Here is an 18,009-nt window from a genome sequence, read left to right on the forward strand (position 1 = left end):
TTGCATGTAAAGAATATCTATCTAAATTTGTTTTTCCTTAAATAATGTGTAATGTAGATGTAGTTTGATGTGCTGTTGTGTTGACATACAAGAGGGAGATTTAACTGAAAAATATGAATAGTTATTTCTTGCTTCACATTATTTAATAATGTAGAAATAAGAATTATTTGCCTTAAAAATGAATAAACCTTTAAAAAAATTTATAGCATCCTGCAGTATGTGCTTTCGATGTAGTCTGTATCAAATATATAATATGCAAGACAATTTTCATGGTATGGCAAACTTCCTAGCTACAGAAATCTTTCCATGTAAATAACTATAAGCTTTATTTAAGTCCACTGAATGCCCTCAGATACAGGTTCCTAGTGGCTGTTGGCACCGCAGTGGCTACGTGTGATAGATCAATGCCAGGCTTTGTATGCCCGTGTTTTATAACACCGTAGACATGTAGGTGTGCAAATGCACCTAGTTTCCATTTGTTAGTAATTGATGTATTCTGAAACGTAAAGGCTCATGTAGATTATCAAATGTGATATAATTCTAAGAGCAGTAAAACTGCATTATTCTGAGAATAATTTTAAGGTTTCCTTTTGAAAAATATACTCTTTTAAACAGAAGTCTAAAAAATTTCCAAGTCACCAGCCTTTCATTTTATTTCTATTATTCTACTTAACAGCTGATTTTGACAAGTTAAAAACATATATACTGTTGACAGAAACCTTGCATTTCAGTTGCTTTTCCACTCCTCTTCAGTTTGGCTCTTTCTAGGTGTATATAAAGATAGCAGTCAGTTTGATAGCCAGTACCAATATCCAAGAACGTAATGGAGATAAGATTCTGTTTTTCAAAACATCTACTTAAAAGCTTTCACTAGATCTCAGTACTGTTTTCACTGAGAAGTGTTTTATGCTTTTCATGTTATGGTCAATAAAAGACAGTGAACTTCTTCAGCTAAAAAAATCCATGAAAGCTTGTATGCGGTAATTTATTTGAAATGGCGTTCTGGCTTGCCGAACGAATTGTTGTACAGGATAGAATAGGAAAGGAGCGTCCAAAAGCGGTATAAAGTGCTTTTGATCCTGAACAACAGAATACTTGGGATATTGTGGTTTATATCGCATCTAACTGTTTGGCGCGGAGCCGCAGCCTTGGCGAGCAGAGGATTCGGGCGGGACGGCGTTCCTCTCTCATTCCTGCCCGGGATCCCTCGTTAGGGCAGCAGCACTTCAGCTGCCGTAGGGGTGGGGTTCTAAAGAAATCCTTTACCAGCTTTGTTACCCATATCCTATGGAAAGTATGGCACGAAGGTTACTGCACTGTGCTAAAATAATCAATATCAGATTAAAGTATTCGTGTGTTGCAAAGATTTGTATTAAAGCGAAACAGTTTATAGAAAATATTTTAGTAGCCTTTGATGATGATTTTTATTTTAAAATTAATGTTAGTCTTAAAAGTAATACTACTAAAAGTTATATCTTTCCAAATAATTTTTAGCTTAGCAAACAATTACAACAAACTTCTAAAATACTTTAATCATTTATGGTTTCTTTAAGTGATTTTGAACAAAGAAAAGCACTACATGGAAATGAGATTTCAAAACGCAGACAATTAATGTTGGAATTTATTAAAATAAATATATTGAAAAATAAATACAACTTGTCTTGTTTAAAACAAGATTTCTTGTTTTAAGAAATTTCTTCAGAGTAAACCTTCCTTCCAAAAAGAACTTTAGATACACCAGTAGGACTGAATATGTGATAATTTAAACCAAAATTTTTTTGGTTTTGCAGGTTAAGATTTCTTGATAATATTTCTTCTTGGAGTAGAATAGGGTATACTATCATTATTAAAAAAAAAAAAAAGGGCCTTTCAAATCTGTAGTGTGAAATGTATGAAATCAGTAGGAGCTGATGTTCCCGTCATTCTGTTTCGCAGGTGTGTCGGCTGGGAGGAATCAAGCATCTGGTTGACCTCCTGGATCACAGAGTCTTGGAAGTGCAGAAGAACGCTTGCGGTGCGCTGAGAAACCTTGTTTATGGAAAATCTACTGATGAAAACAAAATAGCAATGAAGAACGTTGGTGGGATACCTGCCCTTTTACGATTGCTAAGAAAAACTATTGATGCAGAAATAAAAGAACTTGTAACAGGTAAGTTTTGTATAGAAACCAGTGCAGAACTATAATACAGATTATTTTTCTGTGCTGGACAAAATTTTGAAATAGCTGGTAAGTGACTGGAATTGGAGCATATTGTCCAGAATTTAATTTGTGCAATAGTGTTTTTGTCAATACAAAATAATTTATTTTGATTACTGACATTTAAAATATTAGCATAGAAGTATAGATTCACTGGGAGAAGTGAATCTTAGAGTAGTTACATCTAGGATAAATTTTGCTCCAGTATGATTCTCCTACATGCAGACCTAGATCTTGAATCAGTATTACTTTATTGGCTCCTAACATCAGTTTTATTACTGATTTAAAAAAAAAAATCTTCTGACAAGTTTTAAATAAGGTCTTGCAGAATTCAAAGATAAACCCAGACTATAAATGTGTATTTTAAGGTACAGGCAGGCAATTGCAAGTATTCAAATTACCGAAGCCTCTCAGTTTCCAGCCCGTTAGCAGAGTCACGGTAAATGGCTGTGTGCACACTTCTCATCTCTTGATTTTGAGATAACAGAGTTAGCTTATAAAAACCCATGGACCTACTTGGCATTTGGTGCAGACAGAAAGGGCAGAAATAATAAATGATTTGCAGTTCTAACACATGAAGGAGCTCCATTTTCATCGAGACAATTTGGATTTGTTAGTGTTAGATGTGTTAGGACACACCTGCTGTCTCTTTCTCTTAGCATGGGAGCGATGTGTCAATGAAGGTCAGGGTGCTGAAAAATATGAGAGAACAGAAAAAGCAAAGAGTTTTCGCTTTTTCTGAAAACTTCCTATTTCAAGTTTTGATAGCTCTCTCATTTGGTTTGGTTTTGTAAAAACTTTTCATTCTTTTTCAAATTAAGCTATTTTGCATTAACTGAAAATAAAATATCTTAATAGCTTTTCTGAACAAAGAAATAACTTGGAGTGGATCCCAGTATGAGCTCTCTTATCTCTAACTTGAGTACTGTTGTGTACCTTAGCTTAGTCACTTTGGAAGCATATTAAGCAGTGAAAATGATTCTGTACAGAATGTATAAAAAACATATCACTTTAGATTCATATGCAGGCTTTTTTCCCTAAATATTTCCCATATAAGCAAATGTTAAGATAACCTGTAGGTTTGGTGTTTTCTCTACTAGCATACAGTTATTTCCTTAAGAATAGTTATGTAAATGGAATACTTAAAAGTAGAATTGCACATTAGCTGCTTTGTCTGGTCTACAAAGTTCATTTTTTATGTGTCTGAATTACTTGTGCTTTTAAGATGTGAGGGATGGTTCCACAGATAAAGCCGAATTCAAATTTTTGCTTATAGACGGTGCAGTCACTATTTATTAAAAAAAAAAAAAAAAGTAGTCTGTTATCTTTCAAAAAATACATAGCACATACCAATATAAAGAAAGAAGTGGAGAAGGTCCAATGACTATTTGGTTAATAATTGAAAAACTCTACCTGTGGCAGAATTAAAACTAGCTATCCACACCCAGTTTACTGGGCATTCCAAGTTTAAGATAATCTTATTAAAACAGAAAAATGAATATAAATCTATACCACTAGAAACAATATATGGCTGATTTCTAGTTTAAAATTAACACTATTCATTATTGTTTCAGCTTATCCATCATTTTTCATGTAATACGGAATATCTAGTGTAACATTTCCTAATGAAGGAAATATGCATTTTCTTTTCCTGAGGAAAAGGCTTCTTCCTTAGTAAATAAATTATATCTTCCTCATTAGCAGTATCAATTAGTAGGTATCCATTGCCTTTTAAAGAAAACAGGTATATCTAGTATCACTGCATGTGAAATCCCCATCTAGTTTACTTTAAAATGCAAAATTACTCTATCAAGTAAAATTAGGAACAGCAAACTTCTTGCAATCTACATAGATATTTTTCACATGAATGCTTTTATATAAGATTTATGAAAGGAGGGATGATTTAGTCAAAAGCAAGCTTTTAACCTCACAGATGACTTGGGAACCTGCCCTGAAGACTGACTGCCTGAATTTCGGAAAGCTGGCATATTGCAGGGGGTGGGGGTGTTAAGCGCAAACATGTTTTGGAGAGGTTGGAAAACAGTAGGAATACCAGGGCCTACATTTAATAACAACAGTAACTGAAATGACAAGATTGAAATGCAGAAAGATAAAGAGATGGAAAATTATATCAAAATAAATATAGGAAGGATAACTGCAAAAACACAAGAATGTTTTAAGAGGAAAGCAAATCTTCTTTTATTAGCTATAGATTATTCAGAATATAAACTGACATATCACTCTTCCTAATCATTACATGAAAATGAAGGAACAACAAACCCCCACAAACTTTAAAAGCTGAACTTTAAAATGCTTTGGTGTAGGGAATAACTAACGAAGAGCTTGCGCTGGCCGCGGGAGCGCTGCCGTCCCCCTGCGTGTCTCACCAGGGAGGTCCCTCCTCTCCGGTAGCTCATGTTCTGCACCGGCTCCTTCTCCACAGCTGTCGCCCTGGAAGTGCTGGTGGGGCCCAGGAGCTCTGTTCCCCAGCAAGTGACTTGAAGGACGTGTGCTGGTTTGGTCTGTCTAGACACGTTTTTACCTCGCAGTAGGTCAACAGAGCCTGAAATCAATCTGTGAATTCCAGGGACTTGTGTCTTGCAAGGCTTATACAGCTCTCTGTGGGGTAGAAAATCAAAATATGCATGTTCTTGAACACAGGTGCAGTTTCTAATAATTGAGTCTACCATCAAGAGACCTGGGCAAACAGCCCTGTAATATGTTAAAATCTAAGAAACATTGGTGTATGCCGGTAGCGCGTGTTTTCCAGTGAAACTGAGTCAGAAGCTACCTCAATAGAGATAGTTTCTTGATTTCTATCAGATCTTTGCCAGCAGAGATGAGCCATAAACTGCCCCCTCTCCAGAGAAAGACCTCTGATCCAGTCTTTTCAGAGGTTAGTTTTCTGTCAGTGCTGCTCCCTGAAACAACTCCTGATGAGGTCCGATGAGTGGTAGTGCTGGCCTGGGGGAAGCAGTAGGATTTTGTAGTTAGGATTAAGAAAGAATGAGCACAAATTCTGCCCTTCTGGACGTAGTTAATCATTAGCTTAGCTCTGTGACAAAGCTCTGTCACTGGAAGTGGAAAGAGGTTGTTTTTGATGGTCCTGGCAGTTCTTCACTTTATTTCTTCAAATTACTACATCAGCCAGTTCAGTTTAGAAAAGTTGTTCTTCGTCCAGCAGCATGATCTTTTGTGTATACAGAATCGTCTTTCTGAGAGATTGCATTCCTGCAGCAGTAGACACTGCGCGTTGTAGCTTGTGTATTTTTGGAAAAGGAACCTGAGGTACCTTTTGAGGAGGTATAGAAATAGCTGCAAGACCCACACAAGTGTGCAAACTAATCACTCTGTGAAACAGATATAGTTGCCTTTTACCACTTCGTTTTACTCTAAGTATTTACCTCTGCTCTATTCTGTATAGAATCCAAAGCACTTTGTGATCAACTCTGTAAAAATGGCAGAGAGCGAATGCGAGCGTCTGTGCTCAGAAGGGGGCCTCCAAGCCAGCGCGGCTGCCAAAGAGCTCTGAGAAATGTGCTGCCCTTTTGTTAACGCCAGCTGGTGCGAGCAGCTGCACTGGAAGTCATTGTAGTAAACTCTTCTGAGATTAAAATGCTGAGATCTAAAACCAAAAGAAAATGAAAAAAAGTGAAAAAAATGGCTGGATACAGAGGAGGAAGTGTTCTTTGCCACTGATAATTCAAAAGGTGCCACAAATAGTTGACTTTAAACAACTAATGCTGTTATCTGGAGATGCATGCATCAGGGTGCCTGATGATCATATGCATGCGTCAGGATATCTCCTAGGCCTAACAAAATTGCTGGCTAACCACATTTTACATATTTTCTGAATTAGGTAACCAAATAAATTTTTGCAGAGCTATCACATAAGGGATTTTCTAGACAGAGCAATTATTTAAAATCCTATTACAGATGCTGAGACTACATCACTAATATACCCAATTCAAAGTGCAACCTGTAATCAGTAAAAACAAACCAACCAAGAAACCCCTTACGATACTAAAAGTGACTCCTGAACCTGAGGGAAGGTGTTTTTTAATTATCCTGAATCCTCATTGTTACCTATTGCAAAAGGCAGATTTGTCACCTGAAAATATTGCTGTAGATCCAAGTCTAGAAGGATTATGAATTAATATCAAAACATTTTGTATGTCAGAACAGTCAATATACAATCATCTTACCATTTTTCCCTGAGAAGGAAATGTTAGAGACAAGGAGATGGTAGGAGATATTTCCCGTGTAATACTTCTCTTGGTTAAGGAATGTTGCTTCCCCATAATCCCTATGGAGCCATTAATGATTAACAAACCCATCAGGTTCCAACCTGCTTTTGACGAGCAGTAAAAAGAATAAAACCAAACTTCTGCTTACAGATTGCAGTTCTTCTGGTAACTCCAGCAACTGCCAACAAAGTTGGCTAAAAGATCTAAACAGAGAATTGTTTGTCTTGCTTGCTTAATTCTTCCTGTTACGAAGCTGGCCAATCTTGGCCAAGTCCAGCCCAGAAGTAGAGAGAAAATTCTTTATTGTGAACGAAAGTGATGATTTGCAAGTGAAGTACCTAGCATTGATGCAGCCAGGTTTAATGTTTCTGTATGCTGCTGTAAAATGGAATCTCAAAGAAATGGATTTGTTACTATTTTCCTTGCAACAGTGTCCCAAGACTTCAAGTAACATCACTGTGATAAACAATGATCTTTAAAAAAACAACAAAAACAAAACCTTCCCTTTCATGAGATATTTACAGTCTGTGACAGCAAAACTGTTCTAAATTTGAGAAATCCTAGTTAACAAGCTATTGATTTTTTAATTATATATCATATACTGGTATTGCACAGTTTTCTGCATTCCATATACCTAACCACATAAAGGCAGAAAAAAGATCAGTGAAATTTAATATACATTAGTTTCACGCTTCTGTGTTTCAGTGAGATCAATTATTATATCTTACCTACTTCACTGTCAGTTTTTACTATGACTGATCTGCTTCACTGTTAGTTTCCAGCTGATGCTGTCTTTTGTAGAGTCAGTAAACTAGAGCCCTACATTTGTGCTATTATAATGCCAGTCTTTGTCCATACCTTAGTATAAGAGATAAAGCCTACTGCATTTATTAATCTGCAAGTGAATCAGTGGAGTTTTAAATATATTTTTTTAATTATATAGAAGGCCATCAGCTTGAATATGTTGCTCCTGATTGATTTTATGTGCATTTTGCACAGCAAGCAGCTTATAAAAACAGACTGTTACTATTTGGTGTGTTGAAAGAACAGCTCTTCATAAATAATTTCTCTCCAGTTGAGAGTACCCTACAGAAATTTTTGAGAAATCCATTGATTTGGGGGGATTTCTGTGGCCTGTCTACAGGCACTGGGATTTGATAAAAACAATTGAAATCACTAAGTGCAATAACATCAAGTTTTGTCTTTAAAAGTAAGGATTCCAAACAACCCATTTTTACCAGATGTTCCAATTCTGGGTTTTTTTTCATCCTGCACAGATTAAACCTTTTTTACTTTTTCATATCACCTTCTCTAGATTGCATTTCCAAAAGAAAATAGGATCCTTGCTGCCTAAGCCTTGAGGTCTTTTTTGTTTCTGCATAATTTTTGGCACGTTGTGTGAGTTAACACAAGACGTTTATATCATCCTCACAGAAACTCACCCAGTTTGTCTATTTACAGCTAGATCAGCTGTAGTTTCCAGTGCCCACTGGTGTTGCAGGTAGCATCATAGCCATCATACAGAATATGATCTCTGGACCCAACTGGCAGACGTTTCCTCATCCCAGGTCTTTGCACCTCCACGTAAGTTCTGAGTAAAGTGAGATAAATGTGAAGACTGAAAAGAAGACTATGTTCCTCCAGAGTCTTGTCTTTCTTTTTAATAGTCATTTTCTTCTTAGGAAGAATCCCTATCTCCATTTTTCTCTAAATATCTTTGGAATTCTTAAAAAAACAAAAAAAAAACCAAAAAAAACCTAAGTTGCTGAAATCTAGTGTTCTAGATTTGTGTCTTTCTTTTTGCTCCATTCCAGTTTGTGGAAATTTCACATGCTTTTGTAAGTGCCTTTTAAATTAGGGAGGAACATGGTCAGTTATAGTCAAATTTCTAATATTAAGGTTACTTGAAGAGTTTGACTAGCATCTTAGAGTCAGAGACCCAGGACCTTTAGAACAAAAAGCTGACTCAACCCGTAGGAGAAAGCTGTTCAACCAAACTTTTTGATGCACTGTTTCATATGCCAGTTTCTCTAGTCTGGTTGACCTCTGCTCTTTTTAAGCACCCACATCTATAGACAGTTTTACACAGAAATCTTTCAGGCAATCTTGTTTTCTTTGTTGCTAGACCAGAGTCTAGCAGATCAGCAAGGTTATTTGGCTTTAACTCGTCAGGTTCAAGGATGGGATCTCAATCATTTAAGGATTTTTCTCTAAGTAGTACAGCTTTCAATCTAGAAAATCAGAAATATGGACAAGGCGCAAGTCACGGTATTGTGTTTGGAGGGTTATGTCTGGTAGTTGCCTCCTATCTGCAAGGCTGCACGTACTTTTATCAGCTGCCACCAGCTGGTCCTGTCCTTGGTTGCATATTCTGTTAAATTCTCCCGGCCCCCAAACAACTTCGAAGACCTCCAGATGAATCCTGATCACAACATCCGCTGTCTGCAAGCATCATTACGCCAAGGACGGTGGCAGATGGGGGTCAGCATCCCTCTGACCGGCTTCAGGAGGCTGCTCGGTGTTTTGGACTGTTGGTGTTCTTCACGAGTGCTCTTGTTGAGGGCTTTGGACTTCTCCTGGGCTTATCCACAGGTTTTACCTGCATGATAAATATTTGTCTAATGCCTAATTTGTGATGTTATATCAATTCTAAGAATTGTTTCAGAACAGGATTGGAAAAAGGAGGGGGGGGTCTCTAAAACACCTCAGTGAGTGACTTCTGTTGGCTATGTGAAAGGACTTACCTGCCCCTGCTAGGACTCCAATGTATAGTACCTAAAATCTGCTTTAAAAAAAAAATTAAAAACTAGTGCATAAGCCTATACACTTTTCTTTAGGAATCTTTTATTAAAGCTATTTAGATTTTTATATTGATTTTGTTGGTATCTGATGTTATAGAAGGCTTATATCTAAGCCTTTTAACTTAAATTATACCTCTGAAGAGCCTGTTGAGCATTTTTATTGTACTTTCCTCGTCCTGTACCTTCTTGAATTATTTTTTTTCTCTCTCATTCAGCCAGTTTAGAGAAAAACATATTCTGTTTCATCAATGTTGTTTGCATAGCTTGATATGAGTGCTGTATTTTATTGTATCTTTTGCATCTTAGCTATTTAAAAGCATTTTATCTACAGTTAAATCCGTGTTATATATTTTTTCATTATTTTTTCATACTTATGATGGAATGTTTTAGCAGAGCCAGACATCTAGGTTTTTGCTATACTAGATAATCTTAAATACAACCAGCAAAGTTTCTTAGTTTTTCAGGAGGCAGACATACTCCTTAAATACTGTTTTTATTTTTATTCTTAAAATCTGATCAGTTTAAATGACTGGCTAGAACTTTGGAGACAGGATTATGTGTGTTTGTTAAAGATTCAGGCTCTTATCGCCGTAGGTGCGAACATTAAGGTATGTTCTCTGTGTCTGTCTAAAGAAACACAGTTTATGACAAAAATGTCCAACTATTGCTAATAACAGAGGAGTGCAGTCAATGACAGCAACTGCAAGTTTTCGTGCAGATAAGTCTCTCAACTTTATCATGCTATTTATCCTCATTTCCTGAGTAGGATTATATTAGATGAAGTACACAGAAATGTAAGTTTAGAACAGTCATCAATGTGAGATCTGCAAGGATCAGAATTTCAGGCAAAAATAGGGCAGGCAAAGATATCCCTCAACAAAAAGAAAGCAAATAGCCCCTCATTTCATACAGCTACAAAAACTTTTTCACGTGGCATTTTAAACTGTCTGTGAAATCTTGTGAATCTTTTAATGGCAGCTTTGCTGACTGCTTACTGATCAATACTGTTGGCATGTAAAAGTTGTGTTGCAGACCAATTAATTATATTTTCTTGGCTATGCGCAGGTAAATTTATTTTTCTCCTGTTTAAAGCGATGTCTCTTAAGTTGTTAGTGTTGCCCTCTGACTGCCGAGTGCAGCAAAGGCTGCGGAGCCTTTGCTGACATCGCTGCAATGCAATCCTTCCCTCAGGGGTTCTCTGGAACTTGTCCTCGTGCGACGCCGTGAAGATGACCATCATCAGAGACGCTCTGTCCACGCTGACCAACACTGTGATAGTGCCCCACTCCGGCTGGAACAGCGCTTCCTTTGACGATGACCACAAAATCAAATTTCAGACTTCCCTAGTTCTGCGCAATACTACTGGATGCCTGAGGTAATTTACCGTTGCAGAAGACTTCTCTTTGCGCAGGAACCGTGTTATCCAACGGATTCTTTTTATCGGGTAGCTTTAAAACAAAATATATAATATTCCATTTATAAATTCCATTCTATAAATTCCATTTAGTTCTACCATGCAGGCAACTTTTGTATCTGTTTTTTTCTATATTAAAAGAACGTGACAAATACAAAGTTAGACACTGGAAGATGTTAACTATTATGGAATTAATTGCTGTGATTTGTATGGCTCATGGAAATTATTTAGAAAAAAAACTCTGCATTTGGTAATTATTGCTGTATACATTTAAAACAACTATGTATGTATATGTATGCATATCAGTAAAGAAATGTTTCACTATTCCTTTTGTGGATTTCTCAAACAACAATAGGTAGAAAGAAGTATTCTTCAAAATAATAAAATGCAAAACTAAAATATCTGAAAAGAAAATTCAAGGACAAGGAGTAGTATATGAACAATTTCTGTTTATTTGTAGGTTTGTTTATCATTTTAATTCACTAGATTTCAGATTGTGTTCCATTAAACAGCAGGGTAAGGCCACTGTGTTTAAATACACGGAATGGGATTGCCTTTTATTTGCTGGCGACCTTTCTCCTCTCCTCTTTTTTGGTCGCTGGGTTACTTCAAGACGCCCGGTCTGACGCTGCGGTTGAACACAGCCACGCTGGCGCAGCGCAGGGGAGCGACCGCTCTGGCGGGGGGCAGCCTTCCTCCGCAGCAGCACCCTTCCGACGTGCGGCTGATCCCAGTCGGAGGCGGCGGTTCTGGTGGCCTTGGAGGCAGATGCTCGTTTCCACCCTTTGCCGCGTATTCTTACGCACGCTACAGCCTTCTCCTTTCCCGACACCCTCATTTATATACTTATACGTCTGTCTGTGTGTCGCTATTACGAATGTTAGCGAGACTGCACCGTGGAACAGATCACTGAGCTTTATTTGGGTTTTAAAAGTGGCAACAAAGGGTATTTTTAACTCAGACGAGTTCAGTGATCTGTTCTACAGTGGACACAAACACGAGAGCTGTGTTAAAGCTGAGAAAGCCTGGAATGGGAAAGTCAGTGGGAAAGAGATTTCTGCTTATGGTTGGTTTGTCAGTGAATCACTTTTGTCTCAAAATTAGTTCAAATTATATTTATCTTTTATGGAAAGTGGGGGGGGGGAAAGAGCTTGTTGCACCAAGCGGTATGTTTGCTTTTAACTTCTCAAAGTCAAGTATCAAAGAGCTGTATAAAAGACTTCTGCAAGCTATTGGATAAAATGTGGTACGTATGTGCACCTGTGAATGCGCTGTATGTTCACTTACATTCTTATCCCTTTTGACCCCTTAGGAATCTAAGCTCTGCAGGCGAAGAAGCCCGAAAACAAATGAGGTCTTGCGAAGGGCTGGTTGACTCGCTGCTATACGTGATCCATACGTGTGTGAACACGTCAGATTATGACAGCAAGGTGTGTGCATACTCTAAGTGATTTTTAGTACCAAACCGTATGTCCGATACGATCTTTTGGGAGTTGTATAGTGTAATTTAGAGCTGTGATATGCTCAGCTTGACTGGTCTTCTCTCCCAACCTGAAGTTATTCATGCACAATCAAATTCTGTTGCGTAATGCAAATTAACTAGTTCTGTGCTTTACATTTTTGACAGTGTTAAAGTATTCATTCCATGATAAAATAATAATAAAAAGCACTCATGCTTTTTATTTTCAAAATACCAAAAAATAAGTCACTACAGCAGAGATGACTTTTACCAATATTTTCATAACTGGGGATATCAGCAGAGGCATTTCAGTTTTCCCAAAGAAACAGAAGTAGGGATGCCCTAGGCCCAGAATTAGAATTTGGTGCTTGTGCTCCAAATGCCTTTTCATCTCTGCTACATTTGTTTGGTTTGATGTATCGCTATGTGAAAAAGTAACTAATTACATGACATCTTTATGTTTTGGTTTCAGACAGTGGAAAACTGCGTGTGTACCTTGAGAAACCTTTCTTATCGTTTGGAATTGGAGGTACCTCAGGCACGTCTGCTGGGCATTAATGAACTGGATGACTTATTAGGAAAAGAATCACCTAGCAAAGATTCAGAGCCAAGTTGCTGGGGGAAAAAAAAGAAGAAGAAAAAAAAAGCTTCACAGGAGGATCAGGTTTGCCTTTTTCTTTGTACAAATATATCAACTGTTGTTTAGCCAATGATTTAAAAATATATATTTTAAATGATAAAAAAAACCCAATAACATATGGCTTGGACAGAAACTGTCATATGTCGAACGAAAATATAGAGGTTTAATGTACTCACAAATGCGTGTTCATTTCTCAGTGGGATGGAGTTGGCCCTATACCAGGATTCTCCAAGTCTCCCAAAGGGGTGGAAATGCTGTGGCACCCATCTGTGGTAAAACCATACCTAACGCTTCTCGCAGAAAGCTCCAATCCAGCCACTCTAGAGGGCTCCGCGGGATCCCTCCAGAATCTTTCTGCAGGCAACTGGAAGGTAACGTTTTAAAACCACTTCATAATTCTGGGGGTGTCTGAATTCCTGTTATTCCTCCTGTAGTTGTACTTTAGCTGTTTGCTTTCAAAAAGATACTGGAATGGGTTTTGGAGGGAACATGTAATAATTTTCTAGTCTGCATAAGAGCGGTTCTCTCCAGCATGTATCATTACTGCTTGTACGTTGCAGAAACGTTACTTCCACAGTGCAAAGCAAAAACAAAGACAGCAGTCAAGAAGAGCAGTCTGGAAACTGGCCTTGACATTGGTACCATTTATTTTAAACAAACAGTGAAAGCTTTTCTCCAGTGCACATTAGAGTTAAAAAAAAAAAAAAAAAAAAAAACTAGCTGTGAATTTCGGTGGGAAGGTACTGCCAAAGTAAGACCAGACCAAATGCAAACATACAATATGCAATGTTAACACCCCACAAGAATCAAGATTGTGATGCTTAAGATACTAATTGGTTATCGACATAAATAGATTGTTTCTATTTGTTTCATTATTTTATAATTTATTTCCATATATTCTTGCTCTTAGCCCTTGCATACAATATTTGCAAAGGCACCACGTGAGAACTCCTTACAAATTTTATGTATTTGTCACAGAGAGATTAAAAAAAAGTTAGTTGCTTCCTTTGCTGTAGAAAAACAGCTGAGACTTCTCATTTTATGACTACTTTAAAATTAGTCTTTTTGCTTAGATTACTATTCATGCTTTAGTAAATTATGTCATCTGTTAAGATATTTTGTCTATTAACTCTTTTTTTTTAATATTTTTCTGTATGAGGAATGAGCCAAGAACAGGAAAGAGTCAACCCTCCATAATAATGGAAAAGACAGGCATTTAACTTATCATCCCTTCTTTGGAAAATGTCCCCCCTAAAATACTTAAGAATTACAATATTGAGAGAGATAGTGTCAATTAGAATATTGTAGCAGGTTTGCGAGTAACTGTAGTTTTATTACAGTTTGCAGCATACATTCGAGCTGCTGTCAGAAAAGAAAAAGGACTGCCAATCCTCGTGGAGCTGCTGAGAATGGATAATGACAGAGTTGTTTCTTCCGTGGCAACTGCCTTAAGGAATATGGCATTAGATGTTCGTAACAAGGAGCTTATTGGTGAGTACAGAACTGTACTGAAGCAAGCAAGGTTACCAACATGTCAGACTTTATATAGAAAAAATACTAGGGTGAGATTCCAGCAAGAGAAATAGCATAAATGATTTTACTATTCCATGTCACTTGTGTCACAGAAATTAATCTTTTTGACAGCAGTAGCTTTTCAGAGTAATGTTGTCTTTTTGGTTTGCCTTTAGCCATCTTGCATAGCAATCTCTTAACAACTGATTGAAGTCACCTCAGCTAAACTTAACTAGACAGAAAACCATCAATACAAAATATGATAGAAAACACAACTCCTCTTCCTTGGAACTAAATGGTAACCTTCTTAGAGAGTTTCAAAGTTCCTTGCTTCTTATAAGAGGAAATGACAGCTCTGCTGTACCAGTAAATATTTTATTTAACAGTACTAGGTAGGGAGAGAGGGAAGAAACCCTTCCTAGTAAAGTATTTCCATGAAAGAACACGTGTAGGGCACTATATACGTGCCTTTGCTGAATTAAATAATCAACAAGGGTGCTTGCTAGAAAAACTTACTGTTTACCTTTCATATATTTTAATATTTAATACTTTGAAGCACTCATCTGTGTCTTTCTCATCTAGCATTTTTTCAAAAAAAATATATAAACATTTGTCCTTCCTTGGTCAGGAATCTCAGAATCTGTTATGGCGAGTGTTGAACGTGCCTCACCCTCAGCTTAAGACTGATGTAGCCTAAATGAATCCTAACAACACATATCACAGAATCCCAGAATGGTTGAGGTTGGCAGGGACCTCTGGAGATCATCTAGTCCAAGCCCCCTGCTCAAGCAGGGTCACCTAGAGCACGCTGCACTGCATCGCGTCCAGGCGGCTTTTGAATATCTCCAGAGAAGGAGACTCCACAACCTCTCTGGGCAACCTGCTCCAGTGCTCTGTCACCCTCACAGTGAAGAAGTTTTTCCTCATGTTCAGATGGAAGCGTCTGTGTTTCAGTTTGTGCCCATTGCCTTGCGTCCTGTTGCTGGGCACCACTGAGAAGAGTCTGGCTCCATCCCCTTGACACCCTCCCTTCAGATACTTGTACACGTTGATAAGATCCCCTCTCAGTCTTCTCTTCTCCAGGCTAAACAGGCCCAGCTCTCTCAGTCCTTCCTCATAAGAGAGATGCTCCAGTCCCCTAATCATCCTAGTAGCCCTTCGCTGGACTCGCTCCAGTAGTGCCACATCCCTCTTGTACTGGGGAGCCCAGAACTGGACGCAGTACTCCAGATGTGGCCTCACCAGGGCTGAGTAGAGGGGGAGAATCACCTCCCTCGACCTGCTGGCAACACTCTTCCTGATGCAGCCCAGGATACCATTGGCCTTCTTGGCCACAAGGGCACATTGCTGCCTCATGGTCAACTTGGTGTCCACCAGCACTCCCAGGTCCTTCTCCGCAGAGCTGCTTTCCAGCAGGTCAGCCCCCAGCCTGTCCTGGTGCATGCCAGTTGTTAACTTGGAAAATCCGTCTCCTCCTCCTCCCATCCATCCCCCTCACTGTCAGGACTGAGGAGAAAGTGACCTGGGCTCCCAGACCCTTGACCACCATCCCCAGAGCTCTGAAATCCTGTTTGATAGTTTCCAATTTGCCCTTGGCATCATTAGTGCCCACATGGAAGAGCAGCAGAGGGTAATAGTCTGAAGCGTGGACAAGCCATGTCATGGTATAGAAAAGTTTGATTTTTGTTATAGAAGAATTTTCTGTTTTAAACTAATGTAATAAATGTGTAAGAACTATTTGTGCAGATAAGGGTATAGTTATTCTCAAAAACACAAATATAGCTGAAAAGAGTTTCATTATTTATTTCTGAAGCTTCTCAGAGCATACTTTCCTGCAAAGTATGTGTTCTGTCAGCAAGGAATTATTTTAAAAGTCGTGTTCTATAACACCTGCGCCATACAGGTAATACCTGTATGTGACATTTTCTTTTCAAGACTTTTTTTTTCCTTTCCTGGCAGAATTTTTGAGTTCAGGAATGCACCTCCGCCTTCCCTCTCCCTATCAAAGCCTAGAATTATTTGCTTTCCAGATACACTGCAAAACCAACCTTTGTACAAAACATTTTGAGATATGAAGGGAGTCATAAACTACCCTATGCCAGTAACCAATTTGGTGTGACTTCACCACAGTTGGTAAGGGCAGGGATGATGGGTATAGGTGGTCTAAACTCTGAAGAAAATGAAGTTATTTCAGAGTAGAGATCAGGGACTCTAGTAAATAACAATAAAAATTGGTATCTGCAAACATCTGTTGGTGATCTTGCTAAAAGATGGGCAATGACAGAGCACTACTGTATTCAAAGTATGTGTGATAGTTTTCCAGTAGGTATAAAAAGGAGTTCCTTTGCTTGCAGAAGATTTCTGTGGGCATATAATGCAAATAGGTAGTTAACGGCTTTGTGTGAAGTTTATTCATTATTCATTGTTACGTACAAATACGTCCTCAATAAAATCAATAATCATACCATTATCAACACAGCCTAACATAAGAAAAATATTTACCTTAGCCTTAGTTAATTTGTTTGCATTGTGATTGTTCCTGTGCATCAGTCAGTAACTGAAATCTGACGGAAATGAGATCTGATCTCTTGTGGAGGACAAATAAGGTGAAGAGAATGTCTGAAAGAAAAACTTCCAAGCTACTGTAAGGATTTCTTTAACCCTCCCACAAATAACCTAGGAATGTGCACCCCCCCTCCAATCATAAGAAATAATGTAATATTTTTCCTTGAACAATTCTGCTTCCTCCAAATAATTCCCATTTCCAAATGATCCTGCTGTAATACACAAATACAACTTATTTCTCACATTTTTAAGCCAGAAGAAAAAGAATTTATTTGAAAAATTGATGTCTAGTCTCTCTTGCCTTTGTATAAAATGTGAATTCTTGGAAGTTTTCCATTTTTTTGATCCTATATTCCTTTTTATTGCTTTCAGATACAATTTTGTGATGAGTACTTGAATTACACATCTTAAGTACCAAAATGTATTTTCTTACTTGGTTCTGTTGATGTTTTTTTAAAGGTAAATATGCTATGCGAGATCTGGTGAACCGACTTCCTGGAGGCAACGGTCCAAACATCTTGTCTGATGAGACTGTGGCAGCAATCTGCTGCGCTCTGCACGAGGTCACTAGCAAAAACATGGAAAATGCCAAAGCCCTCGCCGATACTGGAGGAATAGAAAAACTGGTGAACATAACAAAAGGGAGAGGTGACAGGCAAGTGGACAACAAACTTCATAACTAAAGTGTTTATCTGTTCCATTTCAGATGTTTTAAGAATGTTGGAAATGGCTTTTTGAGTAGAAAAAGGATCTGTTTTTGCACTCCTCATCTGTTGATGAGTAGCTACCAAAGCCTGAAGCACATTGAGGCACAAGAAGCAGTTGGTATCTGCCATTCTCTTACAGTGTGTTATCTAAAGCTTGTGGAGGCTTTTACAGTTGCATACAGTAATCATATTAATAGGGCCTATTAATGTAAAATGATATAAAATCATGTAAAATGATATACAATATTGATATCATGTAAAATGGTATAAAAGACCTGTCCTCTCAATTGAATACCTACAACATTAATAGAATATTTAGAGCTTTTCAAAGTCAAAATATGTTAGCACCTTTGTAGGGATGTATCACAACAGCTATTAATGAAATCTGGCACGTCCAATCGGTAGGTTGTGAGCAGTTTGTCTATCCAGTGGGATTTTCTGGAGCAGGTTTGCAAAACAAGTGCCGA

The 18,009-nt window shown here is 38.0% G+C and overlaps 1 protein-coding gene across 5 annotated transcripts in view; it reads left to right on the forward strand.

The window, feature by feature from the left end:
- PKP4 (plakophilin 4) overlaps positions 1-18,009 on the forward strand; it is a 67,024-nt gene that overhangs the window by 42,165 nt on the left and 6,850 nt on the right. For all 5 annotated transcript variants that reach the window (XM_026080777.1, XM_026080748.1, XM_026080758.1 and 2 more), the window contains exons 10-16: positions 1,936-2,149; positions 10,437-10,620; positions 11,972-12,089; positions 12,591-12,782; positions 12,956-13,129; positions 14,099-14,249; positions 17,295-17,490. In XM_026080777.1, coding sequence (XP_025936562.1) covers positions 1,936-2,149; positions 10,437-10,620; positions 11,972-12,089; positions 12,591-12,782; positions 12,956-13,129; positions 14,099-14,249; positions 17,295-17,490 — 1,229 coding nt within the window. The remainder of the gene's footprint in view (positions 1-1,935; positions 2,150-10,436; positions 10,621-11,971; positions 12,090-12,590; positions 12,783-12,955; positions 13,130-14,098; positions 14,250-17,294; positions 17,491-18,009) is intronic.

This window comes from Apteryx rowi, unplaced genomic scaffold (assembly GCF_003343035.1).
Source record: "Apteryx rowi isolate R43461 unplaced genomic scaffold, aptRow1 scaffold_1157, whole genome shotgun sequence".
Classification (NCBI taxonomy): domain Eukaryota; kingdom Metazoa; phylum Chordata; class Aves; order Apterygiformes; family Apterygidae; genus Apteryx; species Apteryx rowi.